Source organism: Natrix helvetica, assembly GCF_964273705.1.
Source record: "Natrix helvetica genome assembly, chromosome: 5".
Lineage (NCBI taxonomy): Eukaryota > Metazoa > Chordata > Lepidosauria > Squamata > Natricidae > Natrix > Natrix helvetica.
The window spans coordinates 152,322,842-152,343,625 of NC_138551.1; the positions used below are offsets into that span (position 1 = coordinate 152,322,842).

At 48.1% G+C, this 20,784-nt stretch overlaps 1 protein-coding gene across 3 annotated transcripts in view; it reads left to right on the forward strand.

Annotated features, from left to right (window-relative positions):
* Positions 1-20,784, forward strand: part of VPS13D (vacuolar protein sorting 13 homolog D) — a 123,833-nt gene that overhangs the window by 25,928 nt on the left and 77,121 nt on the right. For all 3 annotated transcript variants that reach the window (XM_081954872.1, XM_081954874.1, XM_081954873.1), the window contains 14 exons: positions 378-1,424; positions 2,843-2,933; positions 4,452-4,578; positions 5,825-6,005; positions 7,796-7,978; positions 10,991-11,210; positions 12,067-12,277; positions 13,363-13,534; positions 14,794-14,900; positions 15,901-16,110; positions 17,218-17,483; positions 18,221-18,354; positions 19,112-19,267; positions 20,298-20,505. In XM_081954872.1, the coding sequence (XP_081810998.1) occupies positions 378-1,424; positions 2,843-2,933; positions 4,452-4,578; positions 5,825-6,005; positions 7,796-7,978; positions 10,991-11,210; positions 12,067-12,277; positions 13,363-13,534; positions 14,794-14,900; positions 15,901-16,110; positions 17,218-17,483; positions 18,221-18,354; positions 19,112-19,267; positions 20,298-20,505 (3,313 nt within the window). The remainder of the gene's footprint in view (positions 1-377; positions 1,425-2,842; positions 2,934-4,451; positions 4,579-5,824; positions 6,006-7,795; positions 7,979-10,990; positions 11,211-12,066; positions 12,278-13,362; positions 13,535-14,793; positions 14,901-15,900; positions 16,111-17,217; positions 17,484-18,220; positions 18,355-19,111; positions 19,268-20,297; positions 20,506-20,784) is intronic.

Genomic DNA, 20,784 nt, shown 5'->3' on the forward strand with positions numbered 1-20,784 from the left:
AAACATAAGAAGGTCTACCTGATGTTGTTGTTGTAGTTCATTGTTTAATGACCCCATAATGTCTTGCGGGGTGGATTCGGGGCAACTGAATGGAACTGAGTGGCCTGATGCCTTTCTTGTCACCAGAGCGGAGTTTTGTTCAGCAGTTATATTCTCAATGTCCCCAGAGAAAGAGAAATATCTCCTCTATTGAGGATCGAACTCAGAAGCCTTCTGATCGTGAGGCGAGCACTCCTCCTCTAGGCCACCGTACCACAAATCGAGGTCTATGTTTGTCCACCTTGTCAACTTTAAGCGGGGTTTATGAGCGCAAACGATAAATCCGATATCCCACGAAATTCGAATGGCGCTCACCTTCTCATTTCCCAACCACGCAGGTGATTTTGGCCAAGCACGTCTACGAGCAGGTGATGCAGACCCTGGACAACCTGGTGTGCAACGAGGATCTGACCAAGCTGCCGTCCAGCTTCCCGTCGTCCACTTACTCCAGCTTGGCTTCTCCTTCGGCCTGTCTCCGGAGCCTGAGCGCCGATTTCCCCTCCGGTCGAAAGGAAAACGGCTTCTTCACCCACGCGACCTATTCCGACGCCAAAGGCCAAAGGACGGTCCAGGAAGCCTCCCAGTCTTTCACTCAGATCCAAGCCATGTTCCACATTGCCCAGCTGCAGGTCCAGCTCAGCGGCGATCTGACCCTTGGGGCCCAAGGCCTGGTCAGCTTGACCTTCCAGGACTTTGACGTGGAGTTCTCCAAAGACCACCCGCACACCTTGTCCATCCAGACCACCTTGCGTTCTCTTCTGATGGAAGACCTCCTGGTGAAGAACCCCGACTCCCCGTACAGAAACCTCATGGTGTCCCACGGCGCCCCCAAACCTTCCAGCCTGGCCCACAAGGAGTACCTCTCCCAATCCTGCCCGCTGGTGTCCAACGTAGAGTACCCGGATATGCCCCGGTCTCTCCCCTCCCACATGGAGGAGGCCCCCAATGTCTTCCAGTTCTACCAGCGGCCTTCTTGCGTCTCTCATCCCAGGCACCATGAAGGAGGCGAGGAGGGCTGCCCACTGACCCCTCCGCCTTCCCCCACCGCCAAAGAGTTGGCCGCGCCCTCCCTAAGGAGCGACTTCGACGATTCGCTGGTGCATATCAACGTCCTCCTGGTGGACAAGAAACACCCCGAGTTTTCCTCGCGCTACGACAGGATCCACCGCAGCGTAGACATCGACTTCAACTGCCTGGACATCCTCATCACCCTGCAGACTTGGGTGGTGATCCTGGATTTCTTCAGCATCGGGTCCACGGCCGAGAATCATGGGGTCAAGTTGACGCCGAGCGGGGACGTACAGCAGGCCGCCAAATCGGAGTTCAATCCCTCGCCGGACGACGAGGCTCAGGAGGAGTCCGTCAATTCCAAACTGGACCTGAAGGTAGGTAGAGGAGAAGTTATCCCGCAACGTTGGTCAAAGCAAGTCTATCCTCGACTTAACGGCCACCTTCGAGCCCCAAAATGTTTTCCGGCGTAGTGGGAAGTGGGTTAAGCGAGCCTTGCCCCATTTTACGACTTCTCTCACCTTGCTTGTTAAGGGAATCTTTCCATTTGTTAAGTCAGTAACCCAGTCGTTAAATGAATCTGGCTTCCCCCTTGGCCTTCCCTGTCAGAAGGTCGCTGTGGACACTGTGACCGTCATAAATACGACATTCACTTAATAAGTCATTTGCCAGGCACCTGAATTCTGATCATGTGGTCTCCATGGAGATGCCACCGCCGTCCTAAGTGTGAAAAACAGCCCTAAGTCCCTTTTGTCAGTGTCATCACGTTGAACAGTCACTAAACGAATGGCTCTGAGTCAAGGATTACCTGTACTGTTCAACAGTTACAACCGTTCGAAGGGATGGCCACACTGACAAATGTGACTGAAGACCCATTTTTCACCCTCGTGACCGTTGCAGATACCTCCATAGTGGTTTACATCCAGACGCTCGGCAGCTGACTCACGTCTATGACGGTGTCGGCATCCTGAGGTCACGCGGTCCCCTTTTGCCACCTTCCGATGAATGGGGGGAAACCAGAGAGGAGGCGGAGGAAGGAGAAGGAGAGAGCGGCCTTTGTAGCTCAAGAGGATGGGAGGAGAAGGAAGAGGAGAAGGAAGGAGAAGAAGAAGAAAAAGAAGAGGGGGCGGAGGAGGAGAGGAGTGGGGGAGGAGGAAGAGAAAGAAGAGGAGGAGGAAGAAGAAGAAGGATAAGAGGAGGAGGGGTAGGAGGAAGAAGGGGGAAGGAGGAGGAAGAACAAGAAGAAGGAGGAGGAGAAGAGGAAGAAGAGGGAGGAGGAGAGGAGTGGGAGGAAGAAGGAAGAGGAAGAAGAAGAGGGAGAAGCGGAGGAGGGGGAGGAGGAGGAAGGGGGAGGAAGAGGAAGAACAAGAAGAAGAGGAGAAGAAGAGGGAGGAGGAGGAAGAAGAGGAAGAGGAAGAAGAGGAGGAAGAAGAAAAGGGAGAAGCGGGAGGAGGAGGAAGAAGAAGAAAAAGGAGGAGGAGGAGAAGAGGAAGAAGAGGGAGGAGGAGAGGAGCGGGAGAAGGAGGGGGAAGAGGAAGAAGAGGAGGAGGAGGGGAGGAGGAAGAAGAAGAAGAAAAGGGAGAAGGAGGAGGAGGGATGAACTTAACCAACCTGGCGAGAAAAGTCGCAAAATAGGGCAAGACTCACTGAACACCTTTCTCACTTTGCAAGATCAATTCTGGGCTCAATTACGGTCGTAAGCCGAGGACTACCTGTCCTAGGCCGTCCGTATTTTGAAGAAGAAGAGACCTTGATCTGATGGTCAATTTGACGCCCATTCCTTCCCCTTCAACAGGTCCACTCTCTGTCCATGGTGCTGAATAAGACAACCAACGAACTGGCCAAAGCCAACATATCCAAGCTGGTCACCCACATGGAGACGACAGGTGAGTCTCCATACCTTCCAAGGTGTGAGTTTGCCAACTCAGTAATCCTTGGGGAGGGGGGGGGGTTGTGTCCTTGCTAGCAGGTAAAAATCACACTTTTTTTAGCCAACACAGCAAATGGTTTCTCTGCACCCATCAAAACATCGGGCGGCGTTGACGTTTTAAAATGCCAACGGAAAAGAAATGAGATTGAGATCTCTCTCTAAATTTATTCCAACTTCAGAAAGGGGGAAAAAAATGGCCTGATAATGCCCCGTTTCCTCCCCAAAATAAGACCTCTCTGGATAATAAGTCCAATCGGGCTTTTGAGAGCATGCGCTAAAATAATCCCTCCCCCCAAACTAACCCCTCCCCGAAAATATTGCAACGCAGCAGCAGCCATGAGGTGACCACGCTCGCTGCCTCCTGCACCTCAAAAATAATCACACACACACACACACACACACACACACACACACACAAATAAAGGCCAAGAGCTTATTTTGGGGGGTCAAAGCAAAATAAGACCCTGTCTTATTTTTGGGGAAACACGGTAATTGGTTGCCCTTTTAAGATACAACAACAAAATGTTGATTATGGGCAGTAAACCAGAGGAGTTTCAAACTTAAAAAAACTTTTTGGGACATACGTGGTTTAGACAAAACTGAGAAAGCAACATCTGGACTTAAAAGCCAGGGATATTCTTGTTAGGCAGAACATCAGAAAAATACAATAAAGGGAATGCATGTTTAATATTACAGGTCTTGATAGCAGTGAGAATTGTGTTTGCCCAGTATTGGCAAAACTGTAGTATTTTCATCCTGCAGATGAAAATATAATTTAAAAAAAACATTAGAAGGCGCTGAAATGGATAGGTTGACAGTCGAGATAAGGGATGTACAGAATTTTTTTTTTTTTAACATGGGATTTGTTTTATCCGTGGTTGGAAAATGGAGGTAGAAATTAGAAAATGAACGGTGACTCCTGTGTAGAAGTAAAGGGGAATAGATTATCATTACGTATAAATAAATAACGTTACTGTTATTATAAACTTTTATTCATTAAAGATGACACACCGTTAACTGGACATTTTAAAATGTATCATAAATACCCTTGATTGGCGCTGAGGGTTGATACAGGTTTCCGCCAGCATCCTCGGTATCAACCGAGTATCTTCTTAAACTATATAATAATGCTGATTATTATTATACTTTATTCATTAAACGTGAAACACAGTCAACTATTTATTATTATTAATTATTATTAATTATTATTAATTATTATTAATTATTTATTATTATTATTATTATTATTATTATTATTATTATTTAAATTGATCCAGACAATACACTGTGATTAAGCAGTTATGTACACCAAGGAAAAACGTATAAATTGAAAAGAAACTTTACCGTGTTGGAGAAGAGAGGCCAACTGTGCTTTAGGCCACGAATCCCAGTTGAGGGAACCGTGCCTTGACGTGGTCTGTTTTAACCGTGGCTCAGGATGACTCAGGCCAGGTGGAACCTTTTACTCTTGCAGAAGGGGATTTGACCTTCCGGGGCAGCATCGGGAGTTTGTCCCTAAGCGACCTCACCTCCCACGGAGAGCTGTACAGGGAACGCTTCACCACCAGCGGGGAGGAAGCCCTCATCTTCCACGTCCACAAGTAGGTGGCGGACTCTCCGTTTCTTTACCTGGGTGTGTTTGTGTGTGTGTGTGTGTAAAATGTGGTATGATAACTGGAGGCTCAGAGTGTCTTGATCTTGGGGGTATTTTGGAGGCTAATGGTTTACCTGCTACTTCCTGAGCAACTGAGGCAGATCCTGGTGGGAACAAGCCTTCCTCCCTCCCTCCCTTCCTTCCTTCCCTCTTTCCTTCCTTCCCTTCCATCTCCTTCCTCCCTCCCTCCTTCCCTGCTTCCTTCCTTCCCTACTCCCTTCCACCCTCTTTCATTTTTTCCTTCCCTTCCACCCTATTTCCTTCTCTCCCTCCCATCTTACTTCCTCCTCTCTTTCCTTCCTTCCCTTCCTCCCTCCCTCCTTCCCTGCTTCCTTCCTTCCCTAATTCCTTCCCCCCTATTTCATTTTTTCCTTCCCTCCCACCCTATTTCCTTCTCTCCCTCCCATCTTACTTCCTCCTCTCTTTCCTTGCCGTCCATCTCCTTCCTTCCTTGCCACCCTATTTCCTTCCTTTCCTGCTAACATACTTCCCTACTTCCTCCACTTCCTCTTTCCTTCCTTCCCTTCCATCTCCTCCCTCAGTCCCTGCTTACTTCCTTCCCTACTTCCCTCTCACTCTTTCTTCCCTCCCTCCCTTCCCTCCCACCCTATTTCCTTCTCTCCCTCCCATCTTCCTTCCTTCCCACTTTCCTTCCTTGACTTCCATCTCCTTCCTTCCTTCCTTGCCACTCTATTTCCTTCCTTTCCTGCTTGCTTCCTTCCCTACTTCCTTCCCTTCCTCTTCCCTTCCTTCCCTTCTTCCCATCTCTTCCCTTACTTCTTTCCTTCACTCTCTCCAACCCTATTTCCCTCCCTTCCATCTTCTTCCCTCCCTCTTTCCCATCCCTTCCTCCTACCTAATTCCTTTTTTTTCTTTCCTTTTCCTTCTTTCTCCTTCCTTCCTTCCTCCTAATTTCTTTTTCTATTCCCCTTCTTTCCTTTTCCTTCCTTCCTTCCTTCCTTCCCAAATGCAGTCCACACACCCCATACATCTCCTACTCCGCTTCCTGAGCGTAGTCTTCGTGCCCACTTTCCCTTCTTCTGAAGGCAGGGACAAATACTGACTGTCTCTAGATTTCTCGGCCTTCGCCTCGCAGGGCTGCAGACACGGATCAAAGATCCAGAATAAGCCTGTTGGCTTAAAAAGAGAATCCACGTTGGTTGTCTGGTTCTTCCCCCCCCTCCCCCCCAAAGGTACGGCCGGCCGGACTTGTTCCTGCAGAGAGAGTGCGACGTGCGGGTCAGCCTGAGGATGGCTTCGGTGCAGTACATCCACACCCAGCGTTTCCAAGCAGAGGTCATCTCCTTCATCCAGCATTTTACACAACTGCAGGACGTCCTGGGCCGTCAGAGGGCGGCTGTGGAGGGGCAAACGGTGAGTAGCACAGGGCGTGAACGAGCGTGCCTAGGCGATCTCGGTGACTTAAGGGGCACAGTGCTGTGCAAGGAAAGACTCTGGGCACAGAGTCTCTGAGATTCACGGACAGATCTTCACACTCCTGAAACACACAAACGAATTGTTTCCTGCAAAAGCCCCCACTCCCCTTCCGCTCCTCTTTTATTCCCTCAGGGAGGGGCCCTTCATCGTCCACCTGTGGCCTTCCTCCTAAGTCCACCCCTGTTCTTTAGCTGTTTGTCTGGCCACTCTGCGCATGCACACACTGGGAACAGGCTCCAGCTGTTCCTCTGCCTCACTGATGTCTGACTCTGAAGGCAGCTGATCACTGTCAGACGGTCCTGGCCCCATCTCTGCCTCCGACCCAGAGCCCTCATCAGAGCCTTCCCCAGACTCCAGGACTGGCCCATCTTCCTCCCCAACCTCCCCACTCTCTGAATCTGCTGTTAGCTTTGCTGACCGCTGGTGGGCCACAACAGTTAGAGACCCTTATTAAAATCTTTGCTGAGGCCTTTCAGGTTGCCAAATTGAATCCGTAACAGCCGACTCGGCTTCTCCATGAGAAATGAGTCGATGAGAAATGACTAAAACAACCACAGCTCTTAAGTCTCGGAGTTAGTAACATTTTTTTCCCCATCCCAAAATTCCTGTCTCCAACTGACTCTTAATTGAACATACACACCTGTCACCCACAAGCGGCCATAAGTACGTCCGTCTTGCCAGGCAGTGGACGTACGGACCTGTGACCCCAGGGCTGGGCCCGTCCATCGGAACTCCATACCTGGGTCATCCTTCCTCTGTCCTTTTTCAGGTAGATCGTAACTTCGAACAATCCCTTAGCGAACGGACATTAAGTGGAGAACTATGTGCAGTATAAAATCAAGCTTCGTTTTATGTTTTGAGTCTTCCTTTCCGTATTCTCACTGAAATATCCCAAAGGGGCTTTTTCAAAAGTCAAGTGGACTTTCTGGTATTTTGATTTGATTTGATTTGATTTTTAGGTTAGCTTAGGTTAGGTTTAGTTTACGTTACTTTTAGTTTCAGTTTTAATTTAGTTTAGATTTTGTTCAGTTTAGTTATAATTTTAGTTTAATTTAGTTATAATTTTAGTTTAGTTTAGGTTTAGTTCAGTTTAGGTTTAGTTCAGTTTAGTTATAATTTTAGTTTAGTTTAGTTTTAATTCAGTTATAATTTTAGTTTAGTTATAATTTTAGTTTAGTTATAATTTTAATTTAGTTTAGGTTTAGTTCAGTTTAGTTATAATTTTAGTTTAGTTTAGTTATAATTTTAGTTTAGGTTTAGTTCAGTTTAGTTATAATTTTAGTTTAGTTATAATTTTAGTTTAGTTTTAGTTCAGTTTAGTTATAATTTTAGTTTAGTTATAATTTTAATTTAGTTTAGTTTTAGTTCAGTTTAGTTATAATTTTAGTTTAGTTTAGTTTTAGTTCAGTTTAGTTATAATTTTAGTTCAGTTTAGTTTTAATTCAGTTATAATTTTAGTTTATTTATAATTTTAATTTACTTTAGGTTCAGTTCAGGGTTAGGGTTAGAGTTGAGTTTTAGTTTTAGTTCAGTTTTATTTTTAATTTATCGTTTCCAAGAAAAAAACCCAAGAAAGTACAATTGCCTCTTGAAAAAAACTCTTCGGGCCAACCACGATCTGCTTGTCTCTCCTTGAGATAGCTTCAAAAGCCACCAATGGCCTTGATAAGAGATTCTTGTTAAAATCTCCTTCCTTCCTTCTTTCCTTCCTTCCTTCCCTTCTTCAGGTGAGGGACCAGGCCCAGCGAGCAGCCAGAATCCTCCTGGACATCGAAGCCGGTGCTCCCGTCCTCCTCATTCCGGAAAGCTCCAGGTCCAGCCAGCTTATCGTAGCCAATCTGGGGAAACTCAAAATCAAGAACCGCTTCCTGGTGGCAGGCACTTCCGCTACGTTCTCGCTCAAAGATAAGGTGAGCCGTTTTCCGTTCCTCGAAAGTGTGTGGGCGCTTTAGGAAAACCATTTTTTAAAAATGACCCGCGTGTAATCTTTCTCCCCCCCCATTTTTACCTTCTTTCCTTTGGAGGATTCGATTTTGCAAGGCAAGAAGGTATACAAGGATCCTGTTTTATGGCAGGTATTTTACATGTTTTGCCCCGTTGTTTGAGCTGAGAACCTTTGGGGAATTCTGCGGCTGTCTTGAGTGGCTTCCGAAATGGGAAGACCATCTAAAGCAGGGGTCCCCCAACTTTTTCTATACCCCGCACCCTCAGAACGCTTCTGATATAGCCTCGCACCCCTTAAAAAAATAAATAATTATATGCATTTAATTATACACATACACTATTATTTTGAAACTTCTAAACCCACGTTTTCACACACCCCTGGAATATCGTCTCACACCCACCCACCCCACTCCGGTTGGGAACTCCTGCTCTAAAGCAATGTCCCTTGGGACTACTGTTTTTTTTTTTTTTTGTTTTGTTTTTAGAAAAGTTCTTTATTTTTATTTAACAAACCTTGCATCATTAAACAAACAGTGTGTCACCTGGGTACAATTTTTGCGCCGTCATATTTAACGTTTACTATCACTTTTAATACATTTTAATCTTTCCATTTACCGTTACATTTCATTCAGCGTCTCCCCTATAAATCTGCTTTCCTTCCCAATTCCTTTAATTTTAGATCTCTTATCTACCGTATTTTTCGGAGAATAAGACTCACCTGAGTATAAGATGTAAGATTTTGAAGAGGCAATTTTTTTTAGTTTTTGCACTCTGCAGACCTCCAAAAAACGGCCCATTTTTTGTCAAAAAAAAAGGGCATGCGTAGCCTTTGGGAGGCTTATGAGATGGTGTATTTGGAGTTTTCTGAGATGATGGATTTGGGGTTTTCACGAGCTGTACGCCATAATCATCACAATTATGACAAATCACGGCTTGAACTATCTTGCTTTGCACGTAATGAGTCTTATCTCATATATTAGTTTCACCTTTTAAGTTGCATTGCCGAAATAAATGAACTTTTGCACGATATTTTAATTTTTCGAGTTTCACCTGTACATTTGCTCTGCTGGATCTGCTGTCATGATATGCTTCATGAATAGGGCAAGTCACTCACTCAGCCCTAGGAAGAACCAATAATAGCAAACCACTTCTGAAATCTTGTCAAGAAACCTGGGGGCTGGGGGATTAAAAAAAAAGGCCCATTTTTCACTTATTTCTGCCCTCCACAGCCCCCAGGAGCACCTGGTAGATTCCTAAAGGCTATGCACGGCCATTTTTGCAAAGGGGGAGGGTTTTCGGAAAGCCAAAAATGCTGTATTCAGTGTATAAGACGCACCCAGATTTTCACCCTCTACTTAGAGGGGAAAAGGTGCGACTTATACTCCGAAAAATACGCTATATATATATATATTTCTATCCAGTGATAAAATCTCCCCCTATATATTATAATACTCCGATTCTTCCTTCCCCTTAATTGTCAATGTTAATCTATTCATTCCTCCACAATCTAATATTTTCTTAATGACCTCTCCCTCTGAAGGGATTTTTTTTTCCATTTTCCAATTTTGTGCAAATACAGTGCGGTCGGGTTTTGTCTTTTTTTTTTTGAGTTATACTTTTTGAGTTCCAAAAATAGAACTCTACATTCCAAAACGTAGAATTTTTTTAAAGCTGCAGAATTCCCCCCCAAAAGAGAGAGACTAGTTTTAAGAGTTTGGTTTGCTGTGACCGTATGTTGTGCCTTTAAGAAATATTTTTTGTTTTTACAAAGGATACATATAAAGGTTTTAATTCCAAATTGCATGCTGTTCAACCGCTTGTCTGTTTCCTTGATTTGGAAGTCGATGTTTGTGAGACGAGTTGTTACAGGTCAAAGGTTCCCATTGAAAGAAACCAGTTCTGAAGCAAATTCTGCTTCTTCCCTTGAGCATGTACTGTATTGCTATCGTTAGAGTCAGTAACAGTAAATAGCAACAGCACTTAGACTTATATACCGCTTTACAGTGCTTCACAGCCCTCTCTAAGCGGTTTACAGTGTCAGCCTCTTGCCCCTAAGGAAGGAAAGAAGGAGAGAAGGAAGGAAGTAATACCACTTAAGATTTATATACCACTTCACAGTGCTTTACAGCCGTCTCCAAGTGGTTTAGCCAGCCTCTTGCCCCCAACAATCCGGGTCCTCATTTGACCCACCTCGGAAGGACGGGAGGCTGAGTCAACCTTGAGCCAGTCAGGATCGAACTGCTGGCAGTGGGCAGAATCAGCCTGCAATACTACATTCTAACCACTGTAACATCAAGGAAGGAAGCAAGGAAGCTAGGAGAGAAGAAAGGAGAGAGGGAAGGAAGGAATAGCACTTAGACTTATATACTGCTTCATAGTGTTTTTACAGCCCCCTCTAAGCTGTTTACATAGTCAGCCTATTTGCCCCCAACAATCTGGGTCCTCATTTGACCCACCTCGGAAGGACGGAAGGCTGAATCAACCTTGAGCCAGTCAGGTTGAACTGCTGGCAGTGGGCAGAATCAGCCTGCAATACTGAATTCTAACCACTGTAACACCAAGGAAGGAAGGAAGAAAGGAGGGAGGGAAGGAAAGAAGGAATAGCACTTAAGACTTATATACTGCTTCACAGTGCTTTTACAGCCCTCTCTAAGCAGTTTACAGTCAGCCTCTTGCCCCCCACAATCTGAGTCCTCATTTGACCCACCTCGGAAGGACGGAAGGCTGAATCCACCTTGAGCCTGGTGAGATTTGAACAGCCAAATTGCAGGCAGCTGACAGTCAGCAGAAGTGGCCTGCAGGACTGCCCTCTAACCACTGCGCCACCGAGGCTCTTAATAAAAGGAAATACTTTATGGATTTATTGATTTGGGGGGGGGGGGCTGGGATAGGTCTACAGCACGGCCTTGCTGTGAAGACTCAATTTAAAAAAAAAAGCACACACCAAATTGCTAATTTATGCATTCCCTTTTAATTAGGATCCTGTTCTGTTTTCCTCACCGCTGGGGACGCCAAAGCATAACGTAAAGAAATCTCCAAGCGGCGATGAATCCAGGAAGGCCCCCCATTTCTCTGAAGGTTTGCCCACCACAGAGTCGTCTTCTGGACCGATGCTCGGCGGTCAGAAAAGCGAGCACGCCACAGAGACGGGGGCAAACCCGACCCCCTCCTCTCCTTGGTCATCGGCGGATAATCCCGGTAAGTGAGGGAGCTGCTACTCCCAAGAGGGCCTCCTTCCTCCTCTCTCTGTTGGATGAATTCTGGGGGGGGGGGGGGGGGGGGGGGGGGGGGGGCTTGCTAATCATGGATATGAGTCTCTCTCTCTCTCTCAAGAAATTGTCTGTGGGGTCCTCGGTGCTCTCTGAGCTTGGTGCGGGTGGGTTTGCAGACGTTTCACGACCCAACTAGGGAACGTCGTCAGTGCTAGACGGGAGTGAGGTTTGCAGAGAGGAAGAGGAGGGGAAGGACAGTGACTTTGGGGTCCTTGGTGCTCTCTGAGCTTGGTTATTTTCCTGCAGCTGTTTCATGACCCAGCTAGGTAACAATATCAGTGCCAGAAAAGAGTGGAGTTGGCAGAGAGGAGAAATTGGGGGACCCTGTTGCTCTCGGAGCTTGGTGGATTCCTTGCAGACGTTTCACGACCCAGCTAGGGAACATCATCAGTGCTAGAAGGGAGTGGAGTTTGTGGAGAGGAGGAGGAGGAAGATGAGGAGGAGAAAGAGAAGAGAAGGAGCAAGGAGGAGAAGGACTGTGGGGTCCTTGGTGCCCTCTGAGCTTGGTGGTTTTCCTGCAGACATTTCACGACCCAGCTAGGGAACATTATCAGTGCTAGAAAGGTGGAAGGTTTATGGAGAAGAGGAGGAGGAGGAAGACTGGGATCCTTGATCCTCCCTCTGCTATATTTTTATACCTGTGTTTTACCTGGGACCTTACCTGTTTCCTGAAAAAGGCTATCTCTACACACAAACACACACAATTGAAAGCGGCATTAGGACGTTTCCCCGTAATTTTGAGCCCTTCCTGCCGGGGAAAAACCAAGCCTGCTCTTTTGCAGAGGAACCGGCCTGCCTACTGGACTGCATCACGGTTGACCTGCAGGACATGGACATCTTCGCCGCGGAACGATACCCCCGCGAGTATCCCCAGCCCGTCCAAGACGCTTCGGTGGATTTGACCTTCCCGTCTTTCGTCATCCGTCAGGCGGGAGGCAGCCTCTTAACAGAGCCTTTCCGGCTGAAATTGCAAGTGGAGAGGAACTTGGACAGGTGAGGGGGGTGCCCCGGTGGCATTTTCACGGTCACTTCCGGTCTGCTTCCAGGTTGGGGGACGGGGGACGAGTCCAGATTAGGCAAAACCTGGCCGAGAAGCGTTAACGGCGAGAGGGACCTCGGGTCTGCAGAAAGGCCACCCCAAGAAAGTAAAAATTAAGAGCTGGAAGAGACACCTACCACAATGGAAAAAGAAAGGAAGAGAGGAGGAGAGGAGAGGAAGAGGAGGGAAGGAAGATAGAGGTGAGGAGAGGAAGATGGAAGGGAGGAGGAGAGAGGGCAGGAAGAGGAAGGGAAGAAGGAAGGGAAAGGAGAGAGGGATGAAGTAGAGAAGGGAGGGAGGGAGAAAAGAAAGGACCTACCACAATGGAAAAATAAAGGAAGAGAGGAGGAGAGGGAAGGAAGAGGAGGGAAGGAAGATAGAGGTGAGGAGAGGAAGATGGAAGGGAGAAGGAGAGAGGGCAGGAAGAGGAAGGGAAGAGTAGGGGAGAGGTAAGGGAAGAAGGAAGGGAAAGGAGAGAGGAAGGAAGTAGAGAAGGGAGGGAGGAAGAAAAGAAAGGACCAACAATAGAAAAAGAAAGAAAACGAGAGGAAAGGAAGAGGAGGGAAGGAAGATAGAGGTGAGGAGAGGAAGATGGAAGGGAGGAGGAGAGAGGGCAGGATGGGGAAGAGGAAGAGAAGGAGGAAGGGAAAGGAGAGAGGAAGGAAGGAAGGAAGTAGAGAAGGGAGGGAGGGAGAAAAGAAAGGGAAAAGGCGTCAAAACAGGCTCGAAGGGATGGTCAACAAACCAACCCAAACTGTACATTTTAATCGTCCTTGCCCAAGATATTTGTACCCAGACGACACGCAGTTTAATCGGGTGGTTTGGATTAAAATAAAATAAGAATTCAGATTTCAAAAAATGGGCGTAAGCCCTTCTCTTCCAAGCTCTAACTTTGCTCTGAGTCACTAAACGAACAGTCGCAAGTTGAGAACGGCCTGTACCTCCACCCGCGTTGCCCGAGGGCGGTTGTGTTGCCACGAAGGCGGTCCTGCTATTTGTTTATTTATTTTAGTGTTTATTTTGGCCCGTTCCGTTTCAGGGAGCTGAGCCACGCCGTGCCGGATATCTCTGTCCACGGCATCGTCTCCTCGGTCCATTGTTCCCTGGACCTGAACAAGTACAAGCTGGTCCGGGGGCTCTTGGAGAACAACCTGGGGGAGCCCGTCGAGGAGTTCCTGCGCCCCTACGACCTGCAGGACCCCAGAATACACGTGAGACGGTCTTCCACGGGGTTGGATCTTTGGAGCTGTTTTTTGTTTTATTTTAACGGCGTCTCAAGCTTCTTCGTGGGAGTTTAGGGATGCCTGGAGGTCATCCATCTGTGCCGCTTAAAACATCAGGGTTTTGGGTTTCTGGGTGCTGGAAGATTAAAACAGAAAAACATGAAATTGGGGGGGGGGTGTACCTGTTGTGATAGCTCAGCTCCCTTGTGTTAGTTCTTCGTTTATTTCCTTCTTTCCTCCTTCCCTTTCTTTTCTCCCTCCTTCTCTCCTTCTTCCCTGTCTCCTCTTCTCTTCTCCCTCCCTTTCTTCCCTCCATCTGTACCTCCTCCCTCCCCCTTCTCGTCTTCCTTCTCTCCTTTCTCCTTCTCTCCTACGTCCCCTTCTCTTCTTCCATTTCTCCTTTCTCTCTCCCTTCCTTTCTTCTTCCCTCCAACTATACTTCCTTTCTCCTTTCTTCTCTCTCCTTCCCTCCTCCCTCCTCTTCTTCCTTTTTTCCTTTCTCTCTCCCTTTCTTCTTCCCTCCATCTATACTTCCTTTCTCCTTTCTTCTCTCCTTTCTCCTTCTCTCCTCCCTCCCCTTCTCTTCTTCCATTTCTCCTTTCTCCCTTCCTTTCTTCTTCCCTCCATCTATACTTCCTCTCCTTCCTTCTCTCCTCCCTCCTCTTCTCTTCTTCCTTTCCTTTCTCCTTCTCTCCTCCCTCTTCTTCTCTTCTTCCTTTTTTCCTTTCTTCCTTCCTTTCTTCTTCCCTCCATCTATACTTCCTCTTCTCTTCTTCCTTTTCTCCTTCTCTCCTCCCTTCCCTTCTCTTCTTCCTTTTCTCCTTTCTTTCTCCTTTCCTTTCTTCTTCCCTCCATCTATACTTCCTCTCTCCCTCCCCTTCTCGTCTTCCTTCTCCCTCCCCTCCCCTTCTTCCTTTTCTCCTTTCTCCCTGCCTCCCTTTCTTCTGTACTTTCCTTCCTCCCTTCTTCCCTCCCCCTTCTTTCCTTCCTCTTCCCCTCCTTCCCTCCCCCCTTTTCTTCTTCCTTCTGTCCCTCCCTCCTTCAGCTTCTCTTCCGCCTTCTCTCCTTCCTTTCCTCCCCTCCCTCCCTCCCTCGTATGAAACCTATAAAATAAAACTTGAGGGCTGCATAATGTGTCAGCTGGACTTTGGGTTGGAATTGCTTCCCAATCTGGAATTCAGCAAAGCCGGTGAATACTTTGACTAAAAGTTTTACGTTAGAAGTTGAGCGTTTTTCCCTCCTTGCAGACGGTGCTGAGTGGTGAGGTTTACACCTGCCTCTCCTTCCTCATTGACATGGTCAACGTGAGCCTGGAACTGACCAGCCCCCAGCCCAAGCAAGGCTCCCTGGCCAGGTACGGTTACTCCCTCTCGTGGGTCTTAACACAGCTTTGCTTTTTTTTGGGGGGGGGGGGGGGAAGAAACCTGCTACAGCCGTCCTCCATGGGGAAATAGGCAGCATTACAGTAAACGGACTGTGGCTGTGGCCGTTGAAAGTAAGGCAAATGTGAATTTTGCCAAAATAAAATAAAATAAACATAGGAAATATCATTGGACAGCACTGTGAGAATTAGGTTTTCCACAGGAGGGGGAAAACTGACCCTTCAGAGAGTCAAGGCAATAATTATTAAAATTATTAAAAGATAATAAGATTAATCAAGATTAATCTGGGAAAATCTCTCTTTCTCTCTTTCTCTCCTAATTTTCTCTCTCTCTCCTCTCCTTTCTCTCTCTTCCTTCTTCTGTCTCTCTCTTTCTCTCTCTCTCTCTCTCTTCTTTCTCTCCTAACCCTCTCTCTCCTCTCCTTTCTCTCTCTTCTCTCTCTCTGTCTCTCTCTTCTCTCCTAACTCTTTCTCTCTCCTCTCCTTTCTCTCTCTTCCTTACTCTGTTTCTCTCTTTTCTCTCTCTCTGTCTCTCCTCTTCTCTCTTTCTCTCCTAACTCTTTCTCTCTCTCTCCTCTCCTTTCTCTCTCTTCCTTACTCTCTCTCTCTTTTCTCTCTCTCTCTCTGTCTCTCCTCTTCTTTCCCTTTCTCGACTCTCTCTCCTTCCCCTCTCTCTTTCTGTCTCTCCACCCTTTCTCTCCTCTCCCTTTCTCCCCCCTCTCTTAACTCTTTCTTTCTCTCTCTCTCCTTCCTCTCTCTCCCTTTTCTTTACTCTCTCCTCTCTCTCTTCCTTTCTCTCCTCCCTTTCTTTCTGTCTGTCTGCCTCTCTCCCTCTCTTCTCTCTCTCTTTCTGTCTCCCCACCCTTTCTCTTCTTCTCTCCCTTCCTCCCTCCCTCCCTCTCCTAACTCTTCCCTTTCTCTCTCGCTCTCTTCTATCTCTGCCTTCCCTCTCCCTCCCTCCAAATTTGTTTAGGTTCGACTTTAAAAAATCAAAGCTGCTATTTGAGAGCTTCTCCAATCAAACCCGGACCGTCAACCTGGTCTCCCACTCCATGATGGCCTTCGACACGCGGTACGGCGGGCAGGCGGCCTCCGTGGGAACGCCCAACGTCTTCAGCTGCATTTTCCAGCCTTCGAAAAACAACCATTCTCAAGGGGCCATCCAGATTGAACTGCATTACAGGTCGAGGAAGTCTCCGGTCCCTTTTTCCCAGAAGGCCCCCGGGGGATCCCAGAGTCGGAAGGGGTCCTCCGTGCTTTGGAGTGGAACACCTTGCCTAATGCAGGACTCCAAGCGAAAGCACCGCCAATACCCAGCCTCTTCCGAACAATTAATTAAACATTAGAACAATTAGCCAGTGGAACTGCTTGCCACCAGAAGTTGTGGGTAGCTCCATCACTGGAGGTTTTTAAGAAGAGGTTGGACAGCCACCTGTCTGAAATGGTCCAGGGTCTCCTGCTTGAGCAGGGGGCTGGACTAGAAGACCTCCAAAGTCCCTTCCAACTCTATTCTGATTGACTGAAATGGTCCAGGGTCTCCTGCTTGAGCAGGAGGTTGGACTAGAAGACCTCCGAGGTCCCTTCCAACTCTGTTTCTACAACCTAGAAACAGTATATCATAGGAATCTATTTAAATATAATTAACATTTGACATTTCAGCTGGAAAAGTTTCAGTGTGGCTTATAGTTCAGTGAAAAGTACTAACCATCTTTAATGAAGGGGAAGAGAGGGAGGGAGAAAGAGGAGAAGGACAGGAGGAGGGAAAGGAAGGAGAAGAAAGAAAAGGAGAGGAGAAGAAAGGGAAGAAGGAAGGGTGGAGAAAGGAAGGAAGGAGAAGAAAAAGGGAAGGAAGAAAGAAAGAAAGGGAAAGGAAGGAGAGGGGGAAGAAAAGGGAAGGAAGGAGAAGGGAGGGAAAGGAGGAAGAAAGGGAAAGAAGGAAGAGAGGGAAAGTGAGAAGGAAAGAAAGAGAAAGGATAAGGAAAGAAAAGGAGGGGAAGGAAGGAAAAGAAAGGAGAGGAAGAGGAAGGAAAAAGAGCGGAGGAAGAAAGGAAGGAAGGATGGAGAAAGAGGGAAGGGACAGGAGGAGGAAAAGGGAAGGAAATAAAAAGAGAGGAGAAGGAAGAGAAGAAGGAAGGAGGGAGAAAAGGGAGGGACAGGAGGTGGAGAAAGAAGGAATGAAGGAAAAGCAAAAAAAGGAAGGGAGAAGGAAAAAAAGAAGGGAAGGAAGGAGAGAGGGAAGGACCGAAGGAGGCTTGCTTGTTACCCTTCCTCTTCCTTTCCTCCCTTCCAGATCGACCAAAGACTCCTCCTCCTTCACGGTCGTCCTAAACAACCTCCGTGTCTTCCTGATCTTTGATTGGCTGGTGCTGGTCCACGACTTCCTCCAAACCCCCAGCGACCCCAGAAAGCCCGCCCACCCGCCTCCTGCCTGCCAGCGGGGCCTGGGGGGCGAAACGGCAGTTGTTCCCAAAACCATCAAATGCGGGATCGTCACCAAGCGTTCTTCGCTCCAGATCTCCACCGAAAAACAGCTGGAGGTCAAGGTCAACGTGACCGGTAAGCGTTAGGGTTTCCTATCAGAAACCTTAAATCGTGGTTTAATTGTGGTTTATTGAACGAAACAGGCTCAGCGAAGATGCCGAAGGCCAAACCTGGGCCAAATCATCATCTGGATTTGACTTTTTTGTGTAAACTCAAGCTAATTATTTGCAAAGCAGCCTACTCGAGTCGGCTACTTCCGAAAAATAAGAATGGAAATAATTGATTAAATGGATTTGCCAGCTGAGTCCCAACAACTGATGGAGGTTGTAAGTCCTCGACTTCTTCAGAAGTATGAACTGTTGTCTCCTACAACAGCCACTCCCCTTTCCTTCTATTTATTCCCCAGCCGGGGAAGGGCCATTCAGCATCCACGTGTGCTTTGCTTCCCGAGTCGACTCCTTGTCCTCCCTTGTCCTCCTCTCCTAACTGCTCTGCGTGTACGCGCATCTGGAACAGGCCCCAGCTGCTGCTCCTCCTCCTCCTCACTCATCTCTGCCTCCAAAGGCAGCTGCCTCTCGGGTCCAATGCAGAGCATCCATCAGAGCCTTCCCCAGGCTCCAGCACCAGCCCATCTTCCTCCCCCACTTCCTCATCGCCCGAGTCTGTTGCCAGCTCTGCTGGCAGCTGGCGGGCCACAACATAAGCCAAGGATTCCCTACATTAAATAAATTCCTTCTGTTAAATAAATGAAAGGCAAGGTCTATAGGGGGGCTTCCTCCCAGTTCATCCACCCTTTGACTCCCCTCCTCCAGATACAGAATTCGTGGTGGTCGAAGACACGACCTGCTCGGACACTAACGCGGTCATTCTGAAGGGCACGACCGTCCTCACCTACAAGCCCAAGGTGGTCGACCATCCTTTCTCCGGCAGCCTGTCGGGCATCGAGGTGAGAACGCTGGGTTGCTCCCCCCACCCGCCGGGGTGGGGTGGGCAGTTTCCATGCCCGTAGCATCTTTTGTTACGACCGACTGCGTCCCGAGTCCCTATCGGAGGCTCGTCGTTTTTAAGGACAGGAAGTCCTCAGCTTACGGCCACAATTGAGCCCCAGATTTAGGTTGCTAAGCGGAGTGGTGCAGTGGCCTAGAGGTGGAGCTCTTGCCTCACAGTCAGGAGGTTTGTGAGTTCAGTCCTAGGTAGAGGCAGATATTTCTCTCACTCTCTCTGGGCACAATGAGAATGTATCTGCCGAACAAAACTCCTCATTGGCGACAGGGAAGGGCGTCTGGCCAGGAAACACTCTGCTAGCGCCATTCAGTTGTCCAGGCTCCAAACCCGCAAGGGATTATGGGGGTCATTAAAAGAAAATGAATTAACCTGAGAGGGATGGTGGCCTAAGAGGTGATGCTCTCGTCTCACCATCAGGAAGTTTTGTGAGTTCGATCCTAGGTAGAGGCAGTTATTTCTCTCTCTCTGGGCACAATGAGAATATTTCTGCCGAACAAAACTCCGTACTGGCGACACGAAGGGCATCGGGCCAGTAAAACACTCAACTGTTGCCCAGACTCCAACCCCGCAAGGGATTATGGGGGGTCATTCAAAGAAGATGATTTAGGTTGCTGGGGGAGACATTGGTTTCAATTGTCCCCTTTTAAGACCTTCCTTGCCGCAGCTGTTAAATGAATCCCTGCGTTCTGCTCTCTCAGGTTTTCTCCTGCCGGCTGGGCAACGAGCAGGAAACGGCTCTCTCCATCCTCGATCCGGCCCTGATCCAGGTGGAGCTCGTGGGGAATTCTTCCTACCCGAACGGATCGGGTCTCTTGGACGCTTTCAACGGTGGAGACTTCCCTCCCCTTCTAGAGGTAAGCTTCTGCCCCCGCACCCCCCCACCCATCCCACCCCCTAATAGTGTTTCTAGCCTTAGTAAGGCCACACCTGGAATATTAACTGCGTTCAGTTTTGGTCAACGGGTTAGAAAAAAGGAGGTGGAGAGTTTGGAAAAAGTGCAGAGAAGAGCAGCTAAGACGATTGAAGGCCTGGAGACAAAAGCATAGGAAGAACGGTTGCAGGATTTGGGTTGGGCCAGTCTAGGGAAAAGAAGGACTAAGGGGGGTGGGGGGAGACATGAGAGCAGTCTTCCAGTATTTGAGGGGCTGCCCCAAAGAAGAGGAAGGGGTCCACTTATTCTCCAAAGCACCAGAAGGCAGGAGAAGAAGCCACGGATGGAAACTCATCCAGGAGAGAAGCAATCTGGAATTAAGGAGAAACTCCCTAACAGTGAGGACAATTAACCAGTGGAACAGCTTGCCACCAGAAGTTGGGAATGCTCCAACACTGGAGGTTTTAAAGAAGAGGTTGGAGAGCCATTTGTCTGAAATGGTCTAGGGTCTCCCTAGAGACTCTGAGCAGGGATTCAGTCTAGAAGACCTCTGAGGTCCCTTCCGGCTCTATTCTGATTGATTGATTGATTGATAGAAATGATCCAGGGTCTCCTGCTTGAGCACAGGGTTGGACTAGAAGACCTCCAAGGTCCCTTCCAGCTCTATTCTGATTGATTGATTGATTGAAATGGTCTAGGGTCTCCTGCTTGAGCAGGGGGTTGGACTAGAAGACCTCCAAGGTCCCTTCCAGCTCTATTCTGATTGATTGATTGATTGATTGAAATGGTCTAAGGTCTCCTGTTTGAGCAAGGGGTTGGACTAGAAGACCTCCAAGGTCCTTTCTAGCTCTATTCTGATGGATTGATTGGAATAGCTCTTATCTCAAGCTGGAATATCCCTTTTCACATCCAATTTGGGGAAACCTAGCAGTCCCCTCGATGCTCAGATGGATCTTTTTTTCTCCCCCGGCTGCTGTTTCCCCCCCCACTTCCCCCCTCCACCCGCCTCCCAGATCCAGTTGCAAACGCTCCACATCCGTCTCTCTTACAACGACGTCCAGCTCTTTCTGGCCATCGCCAAGTCCATCTCCAAGCAGACCAGCGGGGTGCTGCCCAGCCCTCCTGCCACGGACTCTCCGGCCCCTTCCGGCCTAAGTGAGATTTCGGGAACAAGCGCCGAACGGACGGAGGGAGCGAAGCGGCCGCTGGATCCCGTCCTCGGTAGGAACGTCGGTTTCGGATTGAGGCTCACCTCTCTGCCTCCGCACCCCACTCCGTGCTGCTCTGTCGGAGGACAGATATCGGGAAATGGGCGTCGGGGGTTGGAATGGGTTTTAAATACGGGCGGTCACTCGACCTACGACGGCAGGTGAGGCCAAAATTGATGTGGCTAAGCAGGAGAGAAATGAATGTCGTTCCCTTTTACAACTTCTCTTGCCACAGTGGTTAAGTGAAGCGGTCGTTCAATGAATAATCATCATCATCTTCTTTTTCTTCTTC